Here is a 16,871-nt window from a genome sequence, read left to right on the forward strand (position 1 = left end):
AAAATAATGAAAAGGATAATTTTTGTATTGTTAAAATTTCCATTGTTTCCTTTAGAAACAATTCAGTTTGAAGAAATGTTGAAAAAAAAATTCTATAGAATTCATCTATAGAAAACATTTATAGAATTGTATATAATTATACATTAGTAATTTTTTTACATTTCTCTAAACTTGATTTTTTCCAAATTATCCTTTTAATTATTTTTAATGTTTTCTCGGTATTATTTTTTTTCTTGTATTAAATTGTAGTTTATTACAAAAGAATGAACTGTATGGACATATTTCATATATAATTATATATTTATACATTGTTGTTCGAAAACCAGCGTTAAATTGCTCCATATTGTCTGTGTATAATCTGCGGGCGCATGTACATACAGGGTGTATGTACGTACAAGAGGTAGACTCTATTCTGACTTTGGGAAGTTGCGCCATCGAATGAATGAATATATATTTATACATATTTATATATGTGTTTATATACATTTATATATTTTGCATTAAAATATTATGCATTAAAAATTTTTTACTGAGCGGTGGGATTAAAAAATTTCTCGAGTTCTGAAAAGAAATCTCCAGAAGAGTGAAAAATCTAATGACTTTTTTTTGAGAAGCCATATAATTTTGACACACCATAATACAAAACTTGCAAATTTTTCTTGAAATTATCAATTTTGGGCAAGACCATACGATTTCCAGTGCATAAGCTTTCGGGATCATCTCAGTTGAAACCTGGCAATCGTGATTCTCTTGCTTCCTCGCTCACTCCGTGCCAAAATTTATCGAGCGTGTCATTTGATTAGGAAAAAGTTAAATAAATAAAACCCGAGGCCAAAATCTTGTCATTAATGATCTGTACTACCACTTATGATTTATTAAATTACTTTTGAATAAGTGGAGACACGGTAGTATCCTGGTGTTAAAACAAGCGCAGCAAAGTCATGATTACATGCATGTATGAAAATTAATGAAAAGAAGACAAATTAACAATTAATAATATAAATCAGGTTGAAATGAATAGATCTATTGTAAGAACATGTTGAAGGACATTAAACGCATATGCAACGCGAACAAATTTAATATATCTGTGATGACTACACAGGAATCTTAATCATGTATTTTTAATGTTTTTTCATTATTATTATTTTTATTTATATTAAACAACAATTTTACAAAAAGAAAAAGAAAAAGAAAAATGGACATTCATATATAATATATACAAATATATATGCATATATACGAATATAATATGATTATATATATTTATATATATTTAAATTATATATATTTAAATATAAATTTTTTACTATATTTACCTCGTTATGTATTGTATTATTCCATTTATAAGAGTTTACATTATCTACATGAATAGAATTTGTGTAAATTTAATACATAAAGAATACATAAATAATCCATGAAAATATATATAATCTTGAAATATATGTATATATATATGCAACAATCTTAGCCGGAGTAATTGTGCAGAACAATTTTGATATTAAATGATTTATACGTGGCTTAATAAATGAACAATAAATAACAAGAGCAAACTGTCTCGTACAAGATAGTTAGTGAAAATCATATATTTAAAATTTGTTCATTAACAATATAAAATAATCATATACATTTTGACCACGATTTAGCCATTCTCAACATGTAAAAATAAAAATTAATATAAATCATAAATTTCGATATAACATAAAAGCGCGTTATTAAGATTGTCAATTATTAAGATAGTTGTTTGTATATAAAAAATATAGTCATATGCTTTACACGAACGATTAAATTTATAAATTTACAAAAAATAATAAATATAATTTTTTAAATTATGAATTTAATCGTCCGTGTAAAATACATGACTATATTTTTTCATGTAAACAACTATAATTTTAACTGACAATTTTAATAAACATTTTTATTTTTTACCGAAATTCATAATTTAATTAATTAATTTTATTTTTTATATACTGAGAACTTTTTATATACTGGCCAAATCGTGGCCGAAACGTATATGATCAATTTATATTATTAATGAACAAATTTTTAATTTTGGTTTTCACTATTAAATTATGGCTTTCATTATCACACGGTATCCTATGTATGGCGGTTTGCTCTTGTTATTTATTGTTTTAATTTTATTTTTTTAATTTTGTTATTTTCAAAAATAAAACAATTTAAAATTTAAACAATATTAAAATCATGTTCTTATAATTTTATTTTTTGGCTTTTCATATGATAACAAGTGTCAATTATCGACACTTACCGACATTCAAGACATATACCAGCAGGATAGGAGTGAGCGGCAGGATTCTATTACAGCACTTCGCCACGATAAAGGGCTGAATTAATAGGCGTGAAAAGTGATGATTTTCACAATAAAATTTATGTTGCCATTTAGTTATTATTTGCTTAATCGTGAAAATGTGACTTGTCTCGTACTTAACAAAATCATAATTATCGATGAAAGTTAAAATTATCTTGGAATTTTATATGTAAAAGCGTATATGTTACTCATTTTCAATAGCTATCGAACTGTGTGTTTCTGCTTGAATATAGGCTAACTTTACGTGCCTTTTACGACCATTTACTGACTATCAAGGAAGAAAAGGACAGTTTTCATTTTTACGTGTTTTAAGTGTTTTAAAATGATCTCGTCATTTCGTTTTATCCAGATTGTATTTGTTTAAAAATGGTACGCAACATAAATTAACGTCTCATTCCTCGCTTCTAACGTCGATTTCAACGTGGCCGCCGCGACTAATCAGAAGCCTTAATATTGAAAAAAATAAAATAAAATTTTATTAAAAAATTGCGAAAAATAAGAAAATTTATTTCTTCAAACTATAACCAAAATTCAGAAAAAATTATTTAGGAGAAAACATTGATCAACATGTAATTATTTATTTAAGAAAGTAAAAATAAATTCAAATGTGTCGAGCTAATGACAAGAAAAAAAAAACAAAAATAGATAATTTCATCTTACTTTGCTTATTTCATAACTACACCTTCCTTCTTAAGTAATACATAAGTGTAATATATGCATGCGTTGATCATTATCTGATAAATATTATTCAAAAGCGTAATATATTAGTACAAGTGATCATTCATGCAAGCGTTTATTGTCGCTGTCGTGTATCACAGAAATAATAAAGTAGAAATAAATCAAATACGTCGTAATTACGGTATAATTTAAATAATAAATCTCTTTTGTTTGTCGATTTATACATTTTTCACATACTGCAACCAAAAGATTGGACTCAATTCAAATACAAATTCATTTGAATCTTCTTTCATGTATATAGTTTCTGTCATAAAACAAACCCTTGTAAATCAAACTTTGCTCTGTTAAAAAATGGCAATATAATGGTATTTGATAAAGCAGCATAAAATACCTTTTCATCCAAAGCCTTGTGATGCTCGAAAAGGCTTTTCAAAGCTTTGAGAACTTCCACCTCAGACGATACACCAGATTGCGCAGCGGCTTGACGTTTCACAACCGTCATCCTAAGTGATCGTTCATGTCGCGATACTAAACACTCTAGATGTTCCAGTAAGAGCTGAAAATATCGATAATAAAGTATGTTATGTTAACCATACAAAGCCATTTATTTCGTCATTAACTCTACAATTTTTTATTTATTGTTATTTTTACTTATTTTCATTATACGTTAAATGTACATTTACTTATTAAATAATTATTTTAAAAACCTACAAAATTTAAGAAAATCATAAAGAGTTGTTAGAATGTTATTATAAAAAATCGGTTACGCACACGTGTGTTGTTTCGCTCCGCTTTTAATTCGGAAATTTCCTCTTCTCTTTCCAAGATGCTCTCTCGCGCCGCCGCCAGTTCTTTGGTCAATTGAGAAAATTCCTGTAATAAAATGGCACATTAATATTAAAGAATTACTTTACAAAAAGAATAAGGTAATTATGCATCCTTTAATGACCTTGATCTTGATGTATATTGTCAAGGTCATCACTTTGAACCTTCAACAGGTTTCAGCTGTCGCTATTCATTCAAAAGTTATTAAAAAAAATAACGTCTTATTTGTGCTATATATAGAAGATAGTATTATAGCATCCCAGTTACATTTTATACAATAACTTGATTAATAATCAATATTAAAGTTTAAAACTTGATAATTACATTCGTTAAAATGTTATTAAATCGATTCTGGACTCAAAGTTAAAAAATAGTTATTACTTAGGACATTATTAATAAAAATGTGGCGATATTGCATAAAAACTCGAAAAAAATATATAGGTAATAATGTGGTCTTCCACAAAAATAGTCTCAAAAAATTATTTTTATTTAGAAAACAGTTTGATCACAAAATTAATAAAAAAAATAAAACATTTTACAATGTATACAAATAAATGTATATACATTCACATAACTTCTGTATATAAGTTCAAAATATATATAATCAAATAAAATACAACATATTTAAAAATACATATATTCGTGTGATAATACGATCAAGTTTAGAAAAATGAAGAAATAAGTGTAATTAAATGCTAAAATGTGCCTTCCGAAATACTTGAAAGTAAAAATTCGTTATAATAAGTGGCTATTGAATATTGGCGTCATGATGTAACAGCGAGCTACTGAATAAATTCCATAAGTAATCATTAGGATTCGCTATATAGTAACGGAAATATTAAGGAAGGCCACAATATATATACTAATATTATTTTATATTCTTCCTTGCTTGAAACAAGAGGGAGATCTTGCTTTGCATGGAAAGTCGTGGCATGGAAAGTCCATAGGAGGGGGAGATGGAATAGATCTCCCTTTGCGTGGAAAATCGAATGCTCCTTAGCAAAGAAGAGATGAAGTAAAACTCGCTTCTTATGAAAAGTCGTACGCCTCTAAGCAAAAGAAGTGGACTTTCTTTCGCGTAGAAAGCCATGAAAGAATACAGAACATAAGCAAGAAAGGGTACAGAATAATTTTCAATATTGCATCAGAAATAAGGTTACTTTTTTCAATTTCTTTTGTTAGTCACTTTTTAATGAATAACAAACAAGAGCTAAAACTCCTTACAGCAAAAATTGCAGCAACAATGTTGCAATATTGCAACAAAATTGCATGTTGCAACAATATTGCAGCATTATTGCAGCGATATCGTTCCAAGTTTTGTGCTGTATGGAACTTGTTGAAGGTTACTCAGAGATCTTCACAACATATGTCAAGGTCAAAGTCATCGGAGAATGGTTTCTTATAATGCATAATTAACATTATTGTTAATATTTTAAAATATTTCATTATTACCAAGCAAAGTCTAAAGACGTAGGACACTTGCACAGAATGCAAGAGATTCGGATTTAACGATAGGCCGAGATCATATTTTTTGCAATAAGAGTTAATTATTTACAGATTTTAATATCAATCATTATTATTAAAATCGTTCTACGATGCGAAAAAGCATCAAATTATTAAATTGCTAATCAATTTAACTCGTGATATTACTGCGAATATAATTTATTCTCTAAATCTTATAGAGTAGTTTTGTCACTATAATATTTTTTGGAGTAACAATCAAAATTTGCGACAGTCATTTCATAAAATAGACTTATTATTCTATTTTAAGTTAATGACCATTAACTGCGGTTAAGCTAGGAGTGACAGTTTTACTCAAATTTTTGGAGCGGTTATGTATTGCGGCATCAATACCTACAGTTCGAAAAAGCAGAAAATTTATGTTTTAAAGCAGAGAATTTATGTTTTTAAAGCAGAGAATTTTAAAGTAAAGAATTTTGTGCGAAGTGTTGATTATAGAGTACGAAAATGTGACTGCTTAGTCACATCACGATAATGCGTGGCTGACAAATTTCCTAATCTGAATAATCGTTAAATAATCAATAATCTCGATTTTACCGGAGAGTCTGCATTTTTTCCGTTTACATTTTTTCGTTTCATGCAAAAACATGTTCAAATGAGCATTATTTCATCATAATTGAACATTGCCAGACAAGGATATCGACGCGATACGTGAGAAAGAAGAATATGCATATTAGAGACCTCTTTCGTCTCTCTCTTTCTCTTGTGAGACAAATAGTTATGTATATTTGTATACTATAAAATATGTATTTTGTGTTTAACATTATATTTTTAGTTATTTCTGGATTACTTTTAATCTTTATTTAGATTTAATAGTAAATAATTTAATAAAGAGAAATCTGATATTAAACAAACAATTATTCATCACAATTTCTTAACTTGTAAGATTTATACAATAGTTTCATAAATAATAATTAGCATTTATTTGAAAATTATTAATTCAAAAGGTGAATAAAATTCTAACTCTATTGGTCTTGCTGTCTAAAGAGCTTAGCAAGAAACACAGACGACAAAGTGACACAGTTCAAATACAGTGCTTTACAACACACACGGCATAAGTTTATGGTCAATACAATATTTTTCAGCAATGTACATAGGTTTATTTACAGTTTTTCAGCACATTAATATCTTTCTAATATTGGGTTGTCCAGAAAGTTCATGCCGACTAAAATTTAAATTTTATACATTTATTAAATTAAAATTTTCTGCATTTCAATTTTCAACATCAGCATGAACTTTCCGAACAACCCAATACAATATTTGATCATGCATCAAATTATTAAGAATTGCTTCTCAATTTAATTTGTGATATTATTAGTAGTTTAATTGCGTTTATAAGTCCGGAAAATCAATTTGAAATACTATAAATTTGCATGTACATATATAGTATATATATATATATATAAAATTTACATTGAATTATTTAAATTAATTATTTAAATTAATTAATTAACGATCTATTTTCGTTATAGGCATTTTAATTTCTAATATTGATTATATTCTCACATTTTATAATCTAAAATAAGATTCTTATTGTATACAAATGACACTGTGTAAGTATATCAACTTCCAACACAATAACATATGATATAATTTTATACAATAACACAGATAAGTTGGCGTCATTTTATATCATTTCGGTAATTTTATATATATTAACGAACACCGCATCGATAACCTTGAGATATATTATCAAGATCATGATTCTGAGTAACTTTGCCTTAACAACTAGGTAACGAGGCAACTAGGTCTCTCATAGTTTCTTATAGATATTTAGATTCAAAGGTCTAATTTATGTGATATATCTTTCCGTTAGAGAATAAACTCCAACACTAGAAAAATAAATATGTATTATACTTCATATAGCTACTATTTTATTTCAGCAACTTTACTTTCGATTTTCCATGCGAAGCGACTCTCACCACCCCTTCCCCTCTGCAAAGGGGCACACGACTTTCATCCTCGACTCTCACCTCCCCTTCTCCCCTTGCAAAGGGATGCCGGATTTTCATAATTGTAGTGTTTGATAATATATGTCGAAGTTGTGGTCGTTGACACGGCGTCTCCTACAGTGCACGATTATCAAACATATTTTAAAGCAGGGAATTCTCATGTTACACAGTTGAATTTTTTTGTTAATAACTTTTTAAGGACGACCGCCACTTAAAATTTATCGGAGGTCACTCAGGGCCATGACCTTGACAACAAGATTATTTATCATCGATGCGGTGTCCGTTTAATGTATATAATTACCCAATATTTTTTAAATGAGAGCAATTTTAAATTAATGAATGAGCGCACCACAGTATGCATGGATCAGGGGCGGCGCATACGGCACGGCTCTGCGTTTGAGCATGTACGTCATTATTTTTCTATTTTGCTAAAGATTTTATTAAAACTATGCATAATATCTGAATATCATAGTGAATATCATTATTCACAAGTTGCCTAATCTACTTATTTTACTTTCAATCGTTTCTTCAACGATATCAATTAGAAAATATTTTCTTCATAAATAAGTTGTATTCAAAATAGTGATTTAGATATCATGCATAGAATAAAATTTTTAGCAAAATAGTAAAATAATTCTCATACACTGGGCCGCGCCGTGTGTATGCGCTGTCTCTGATTCTACGTAACGTGAAGAGCTCATTCATTGATTTAAAATTGCTCTCATTTAAAAAGTACTATTTGAACGTAATTTTATCAGAGAAAAAAGTTGCTTCTTTTGGCATACAACACTGTGCAATCCGTGTTCGCTAATTCTGAAACATCCTATATATAAAACAACTAACGCGTACATGTTTTGGCCCCTCTTTAGAGTTTATAACGTTAAACATAATTACGTTCGATTAAACATCGATTTGTTATGAAGAGTCACTGCTGCTCATTCACCTAAGGTTGAAAGATCGAATAGATAGTCTGCTGCTGTTAATACAAAATCTTTGTTTAACTATGAGTGAGCAAATTTTAACTGAAATGAATCAGTGAATGAATTGAAAATAACTCATCGGCGTAACATATTTCATCGTACGTTAATCATAAATGGCAATGAAACTAATTCGTATATAAAAACAAATTTTTAGGGTCATTAGGTTTGTGAATGTTAGACATAATTAATTATAATCAATATTTCAAAATAAGCCCCTTCCCTCCCCCCCCCCCATATTTATTGGCAACCTTTTTACATAGAACAAATCAAACCTTAAGCTGATGACAGCCATGAAAATATAATAGCATGTTATAAAATTCAAAGATATTCATTTAGAACATAATCATATCTTCATTTCTCTTGATGTGATTGCATTTTTTATCCACACAGCATGTAATATTGTAGTAATCTTGCAGTAATATTGCAAATTTGGTAATATTAAATGGTAAGATGTCAGTAATATTGTATAAATATCGCTGCAATATTAAATGTCCGCGGTAAATATCACAGAAATATTTCTGTAATATTTTTGTAATGTTACTGTAATATTAGGCAATATTTCTGTATATTATATTGTAATATTCTGCATATTATAATATTGTGATATTTCTATGTACTGTAGTAATATTGCAATAATATTAGTATAAATATCGCTATGATAAATATCCGCAAAAAATTCATCGCTGAGAAATATTTCTGTGATATTTCTGCAATATTGCTGCAACAATATGATGTTATAATAATTAATTCAATTTTATTAATTGTTATAGTATTATTGCTTAATATTACACTCTAAAGTACATGATAAAGTCATAAAAAAATGGAAATCTCCGGGAGACAAGTGAACTCGTATTCCTTCTTATAGAACTGCTGGACATTTTCTTCTTACGTGTAGAGTGTCCCTCTTGTGGCTGGGCCTGCGTACTTATCCCTTCAGTACGAGATGCAGTAATATTGCAGCAACATTTCAATAATGCACAATGTTACAAAAATTGCAGCAATATGCTGTACTATTGAAATTATAATATTTTATTGGGAATATTGCTATAATATTGCAAAATATTGTAATTTTAATTTTGTACAAAATATTGCAATATATTGTTGCAATATTACAATTCAATAAATAATTATGCTGCCCACCACGGAAGAAATACATTTCTTGTAATGAAAAAATGTTCAAAAATTTTATGAGAAGGAATACTTAAGTACTCCTTCTTATAAGGAGAATTCTGCAGATTCCTAAACTTTTTTGGATGTGCTTTCTAAGCCCTCCAATATTTTTTTATTATAACTTTATCGTATGTATTTTAGAATATAATACTAAGCAATAATATGTTAGCAATTGATAAAAGTGGAATAATTATTTAAATATTGCATAATTTTATAACAACATGTATACAATATTTTTTTATATTTCTAACCCATGAAGACAGTGAGATGTAAAAACAGTCTTTTTACAGCGATTTTTTCACTGTCTGCAACTTCTAGACAGTTAGGTCTCAAGTAAGTAGAATATGTTATTTTTATTTTGTTCGGGGCGGCGTAGCCAATAAGCACTAGTCTATATATCCCTATCTACAGACAGATTTTCTAACTTCAACAACAATTATAAAACACACAATACAAATTAAAAAACATACAATTATAAAAGTCGTGTCCCTTTGCAGAGGGGGAAAGGAGAGTAAAAGTCGGGGGTAAGAGTGGCTTCGTATGGAAGTCGAAACCCATGTGAAACAGTACAATTATAGACTTCATTTTATTTCTGTGACAGATTTCCTAATCTCAATAATCGCCAACTTTAACGCTTAATATCTCGTTACGGAGTAAAGTGACTTTTTTCTTCCAGATTCTTTCATTTCATGCAAAATGCGTCGAATGAGTCTAATTTTATTGATTTTTGAGATGGAGTGCCTAAACTGTACAATTATTATTAAATATTTCAAAAATGTATTATACATACCAGATATGTAAATATGAAACCGGAATTTTTTTTATAGAAAATACACGTTTATTGCATGAAAATAATAAAAAATATTTTATTTCGAAGTATTATTATATATTGCCCATCGGTAGTTATACATTTTTTCCATCTTGACAATTTGTGGATACCACGCCAAAAAAATTGTTGCTCTTTTGAGTTAAACCAGTCATTTAGCCATTTTCACATCTTAGTGTTTTTACATCTTAGTTTTTACATCTTAGTAGCGAAAGTATTTCCCAACCAAATGCCTCAATCATTTCCTTGACCAGTTTTGCTGTGCGTGATGGTGCGTTATCATGAAGCAAAATCACTTTGTGTTGCCTTTTTTGATATTCCGGTCGTTTTTCACACAAAGCTTGATTCAAATTGATCATTTGTTTGTCGGTAGCGTTAAACAGTATTAAACAGTTTCGCCAGCAACTCATAATAGATCACACCTTTCTGATTCATCAAACAACAGAGCATTGTCTTCCGTCCATAGCGATTTGACCTTGCAGTCGATGTCGATGGTTCGCTTGGAGTTACCCATGATCTTTTACGCTTAAGATTCTCAAAATATATCCACTTTTCATCGCCAGTCATAATTCGATGGAGAAATGACTTTCTTTTGTACCTGGCGAGCAACATTTCGCAAGTGGTTTTTCGGTTTTCCTGCTGTCTTTCATTCAGTTCATGTGGAACCCATTTTTTTCATCTTCTGGATCTTTCCCATGGATTTCCACTGTATGGAGACGGCTTCTCGTGTCACATTCAATTGATCCGCGAGTTGTTGTTGAGTTTGAGCGTCATCCTCATCCAACAATGCTTGCAATTCGCTGTCTTCAAACTTTTTCGATGGTTTTCCACGTTCTTTGTTTCTCACGTCAAAATCGCCACTTTTGAATTTTTTAAATCACTCAAAGCACTGTGATTTACCAAGAGCATGCTCACCGTAAGCTTCGACAAGCATTCGATGCGATTCTGCAACAGTTTTCTTCAAAAGGAAACAGAAAATCAATGCTGTCCGCAAATCGTTTCTAGGCACAAAATTCGACATGTTCAACGCTATTACAAACTATACTGTATGAAACTTGTTGTTGAAAATCTTTGTCAGATGTCAGAACAAGGAAATGGCGTTAATGGCGTCTGACGGCAACTACATTGACAGCTATGGCCATCTATTGGTAAATTCCGATTTCATATTTATATACCTGGTATGTATTATATATATGTGTACATTAAATATATTATACAGTAATACTTATGTCATTTGTTTTATTTATTTACATAATGAGCAACTTCATAATATGGTTGAAAATAATATATATTTCATATTGCGTATTTCATTTATTTTATAATTATCTAGATTATTTATGCAGAATGTGATATAATCTTTTAGTTTTTAAAAATCTGAAAAAAATATTTAAAAAACTTCCGACTGCTGCTAAAAGCTCGTAATTAAAAAATTAAATTAAAAGTTAAATTAAAAAAAACTTATTTAATAATAAAAAATATTTTAATTAAAAAATTTAAACAAAAGAAAACTAAAAAAGATAGTGTAGTAAAAAAATTAATTAATAATAGAAAATTAATCTATTAAAAAATTAAAAAAAAATTTTTTATAAATTGAAATAAAGGAACAATTAAAAAAGCTTATCTTGTAAAAAATTGAATATGAAATTAATAAAAATGCTAATCTATTAAAAAATAAAAGAACATTGAAATGAAAATAATTATAAATATGAAATTAATAACAAAGCTAATCTATAATTAAATAAAAATAAAATAAAAAATGCATCTATTTAAAAAATTTAATAAAATTAAAATATAAATAATAATAAAAAACTAATCTATTAATTTATATATTTTATTAGCTCAGATGTAGTTCGTTTTTTGTTATTCTAATCTAATAAAAATTTTTTTTAATTGAAATAAAAATAAATAATAAAAACACAAAATTTAAAATACTAATCTAGTTAAAAAATTAAACAAAAACATACAATTGAAGAAAAAGCTTTAAAAAGTTTAAAATAATATTTCATTCACACATTCACAGCAAAAATATTCCGTATATATCATACACATACAATTAATATTATACAACTAAAGCATTAAAAAAAGCAATGAATTAAAGGCTTTATATATAAATTAAGAATGAAATATTTTTGTATTAACACTATAATTCTTAATTGCACATTTTAAAAGAGCAGTCGGGAGACGCCATGTCGCAAATTCGCTTGCGTATACGTGTATATTCTAATATACATGCACACAAGCGCTCACTACGCACATGCGCACACATATATTTTAATGTAATCGTGAAAGTATAACTTCAATTAAGAATTTGTGTGTAACATTAATATAATGATTAAGAAATAGTAAATTTGGCATGGTATCTATGGACTGCTCTTTTAAAATGTGCAACTAAGAATTACAGCGTTAATGTAAGAATATTTCATTCTTAATTTAAAGTCTTTAACTCATTATTTTTTTTAATGCTTTAATTATAAATGTGTCAATTTTATATGTAATAATAACTTATATACCAGAAATGTCCAAATTATATCAGGGAAAGATACTGCAACGTCTAGGACATCTATGGAAGATATAATATATACAGAATATTTTTGCTGTAAATATTATTTTAAAGCTTTTTCTACGATAATTGTATGTCTTTGTTTAATTTTTTAACTAGAGTATTTTAAATTTTGTGTTTTTATTATTTATTTTTATTTCAATTTAAAAAAATTTTTTAGATTAGCTTTTTATTATTATTTATATTTTAATTTTATTAAATTTTTTAAAATAATTTGCTTTTTTATTTCATTTTAACTTAATAGATTAACTTTTTTATTAATTTCATATTTAATTTCTACAATAAGCTTTTTAAAATAAGCTTTTTTTAATTGTGTTTCTTTATTTCAATTAAAAAAATTTTTTAATTTTTATTACATTTAGGCTTCAAGATTCTTTTATTTTAGTGGAAAGAAGGAATTAGGAGAGAGGCCGACGAAGAATGCGACTGACATCTCTTGTGGTTATCGCTCAGAGGCGGGTGCCATAAATCGGAAGCACTTGATTAGTCCTTGATAGATCCCAGATATTGGTCAACACGCGACGCTATTACCCAATCCGAGATTGTGCATTCTCTTTTAGATCAAGGAACTTAATCTTTTTGACTAGGGATTGGACCCGATCTTTGTTAAGACACAGCGAATCGGAAGAATGACGGAATAAAATTTAAACAATTATTTAAAAATATTCATATATAATTTTTCTCTTTTATTATTTTTCTCTTAAGTACAATTGAATAGATGTATGCGTGTACATATATAATCATGTATATATATTAATACATGAAATTTAAAATAAAAATATATATATATAAAGAGTAAGTATCTGTGCGCAGTAAGTATTAATGTTTTGTTTTTACAAAAATCGATGCTAGAGACAAATATAATAGAATTCTATGTAAGCGTGTGCGTATATTAAAGGGAAGGAGAGGAACTTTTTATAGATTCGATGAGATATTCAAGTAATTGGAATATCTCATCGTACGATCTGTTGTCTTCCGGAGGGACTGGGGAATGAGAGGGAGCAAAAGGCTCTGAGTTTTCGAAATTATCGAGGCGAATAGCAAAGGGGAAGCAAAATCCAAGGAAGACTCCGGAAATGTATTACTTAGAGGAATTGGTTGGATTGTCAGAGGTAAGGTCTTCCACAGGGACATCGAGAGAAACTTGATATTTTTGGCTCTTCTAAGTTGACGACAGGCTTGAGGGAAGACGAATTTGTCGATCTGTATCCGCATAATAATCGGGACGCTAGCCTTTCTAAGTTTTTCGAGCTTGGAAGTTTTTCTTGCGTTCTCTGTGTTTATTTCGCCAGACCATCTATTAAAATTTTCTCTCATTAGGATGAATAATGATGGATAATTAGAAGAATGTAGAAGGAGAAGATAATGTCGAAGAGAAGAGAGGGAGGAGATAAATTTTCCAGGAATTATGATTTCGTTCTAGGGAGAGTAAGACGTAGATTATTTAAGACGTTTTATCGCTTAAGTAACTTTGAATAAGGAAAAGAGGAAAATTACTTGAAGCGTTTTACCGCTTAAGTATTTCTGAGTAGAGAAAGAGGTGAATTAAAGTGTTTTATCGCTTAAGTATTATAATTCGTTAGGAGAAAAGGTAGGTGTGTCTGCGGTTAAAGAGAGAAAAGATTGAGCAGAAATAAGAGAGCAAGAGAATATTGACAGCTATATAACTTTAAAATTAAATTAATACGAGAAAGGGAAAAAGAAAATTTGTTCTTACTATTTGCTGGAAGTAGTGGCGGGAGTCCCCGATGATGTCTCAGTGATGCCTTTTAACTAAAGATCTTCAAATGTGAACTACTGATATTTTGGATTGCACAGAACCAAAAACTCCGCACTTGGAACAACTAAATCAGTTGATTGATTGAAAAAGTTTCTATAACTGCGCTTTTCCAAAAGGCCTTATATATCAGGATGTGATGCAATTCGGTACATGGACTTTGGATGGGTGATTCATCTCTTTTTTTCAAAGATTTCTTTCTTTTCCAATTATTTCGAAAGGAGTGATTAAAGTTGTTTCGTTTTATATGTGAGTCAGAAAATATGATCAGGCGTGTGAGTCATACATGGCCACTGCACGTAATTTCAATCGAACACTAATAATTATTTTCCTTTAATTGATGTTTAGTAATCAAAAATCAATATTCGGCCCTATTCTAGAGATAATGGCAAATTATTCACATTTGAGAGAAAAACAGATTTTCTCCACGAAAGAAAAGAATCGTGGAATCGTCAGGACGTAAAATTTTTAATAAATTAATTTTTTATTATTGATTAATTTTTTTACTACACTAGCTTTTCTAATTTTCTTTTGTTTAAATTTGTTTAATTTTTAAAATTTTGTATTACTAAATAAGTTTTTATTAATTTAACTTTTTAATTACGAGACTAGCTTTTTGGCAGCAGTTGGAAGTTTTTTTTAATATAATTAAGATTTTACTAATCAATTACTACTCACTGAAATTCATTTGTGACAACACAAATAAATGTCTAAAGAATTTTTTTGTAATGATGGAAACGGAATAACAGAGAGCATATGATATTGTCCATATATCCTGAATTCATACGGGATCTCCCATAGATATATATATAATATTGAAAATATACCGAGAATATTGTAAACCGCATATAATGGTTACCAATTTTATATATTCTAAGGATATTCTGAGTATATCGCATACGGAATATTATATATCATACATATATCGTAAATCCTTTGATATTAGAAAATTGTCCTGGATATCCAATGTATATATGTAATATTCTAAGAATATTCTGAATATACCACACCAATAACTATTCGTTAAAAAAGTAATTGAGAAAATTTTATGTGTTCGAATGGGTATAATTTCCTTGTTCATCGAATATTAAACAAGGTATTTTAAACATGTTTTAATTACAGTTTAAAATATGATTTATAGATATTTTTAATATATTTTTAGTTTTAAATATTTTTTTGTAATACTAGACACAACAGGCATGCGCTTCGCGTGCGATACTGAGTTTTTAATATTATACAAGAAATTTAATATTATATTATATTATAGGGTATTCCATTTTTATTAATCACAAGATATCTCTTGAACAGTACATTTTAAGAACAAATGTTTTAGACAAAAGTTTTGGGACTTTGAAAAAGACATAAGATGATGTCATTAGTTTCATTTTAGCGTTAAGATCAGGGCAAGGTTACTTTGAATTTTTTAAACGGAACTTCCTTTTTCATTACGTATTCTTGTAGCTTACCTCGAGAGCTTTCCAAAACATTGTTCATTTCCATTAAGTACTTTTCGAATCAAGGCTTGCAAGTTACAGCACCGCAGGCATTAGCATTACGCAAGATGCTCGATCGACGATTAAAACTTCTTAAATATTGTTTAGGATCATGTTCTGAATAATATTTGTCCAGTACAAATTCATTGAAGGTTGTACTTCTTATTTTTATTTTTATTACTAAGTTTATGTAGAAATGAATTTTAGTGCACAAATAAAAATAAAAGGAACAATCTGCAATGACCTTGATCTTCATCAAATATTATCCAAATCATGATCCTGAACAAGAGAGTTTAGCCATCGATCGGATACTTTGGGTAATGCTAATGCCGGCGATACTGCAACTTGTAAGTCTTATCGAAAAATACTTAATAAAAATGAACTTAATTATAGTATTTTGGAAAGCTCTCAAGATAAGTTACAAGAATACAAAATGGAGGATTCCGTTTAAAAAATTCAAAGCGACCTTGCTCTGACTTTGACGACGCTACCCAAGATCAAACCAATGGCACCATCTTATGTACCCCTCAATAAGCCCCAAAACTTTCGTCTGAAACATTTTTCCTTAAAATATACTGTTCAAGAGATCTGAGATGACTGATTAAAATGGGACATCCTATATATACAAATGCATATATATATATGTGTATATATATATATATATATATATATATATATATATATATATATATATACGTATACGTACGTAACCTAACTTAAACTTAAAATTATTATATAATATATATATATACTATATTATTATTAT

At 28.5% G+C, this 16,871-nt stretch overlaps 1 protein-coding gene across 1 annotated transcript in view; it reads right to left on the bottom strand.

Moving 5' to 3' along the window:
• Positions 1–3,880, bottom strand: part of LOC105617839 (liprin-alpha-1-like) — a gene marked incomplete at its 5' end in the record, with an annotated part of 173,753 nt that extends 169,873 nt beyond the window's left edge. The window contains 2 exons of the mRNA XM_012199390.1: positions 3,393–3,557; positions 3,773–3,880. Of these exons, the coding sequence (XP_012054780.1) occupies positions 3,393–3,557; positions 3,773–3,880 (273 nt within the window). The remainder of the gene's footprint in view (positions 1–3,392; positions 3,558–3,772) is intronic.
• Between the last annotated feature and the right edge of the window lie 12,991 nt (positions 3,881–16,871).

Source organism: Atta cephalotes, assembly GCF_000143395.1.
Source record: "Atta cephalotes unplaced genomic scaffold scaffold00014, whole genome shotgun sequence".
Taxonomy (NCBI): Eukaryota; Metazoa; Arthropoda; class Insecta; order Hymenoptera; family Formicidae; genus Atta; species Atta cephalotes.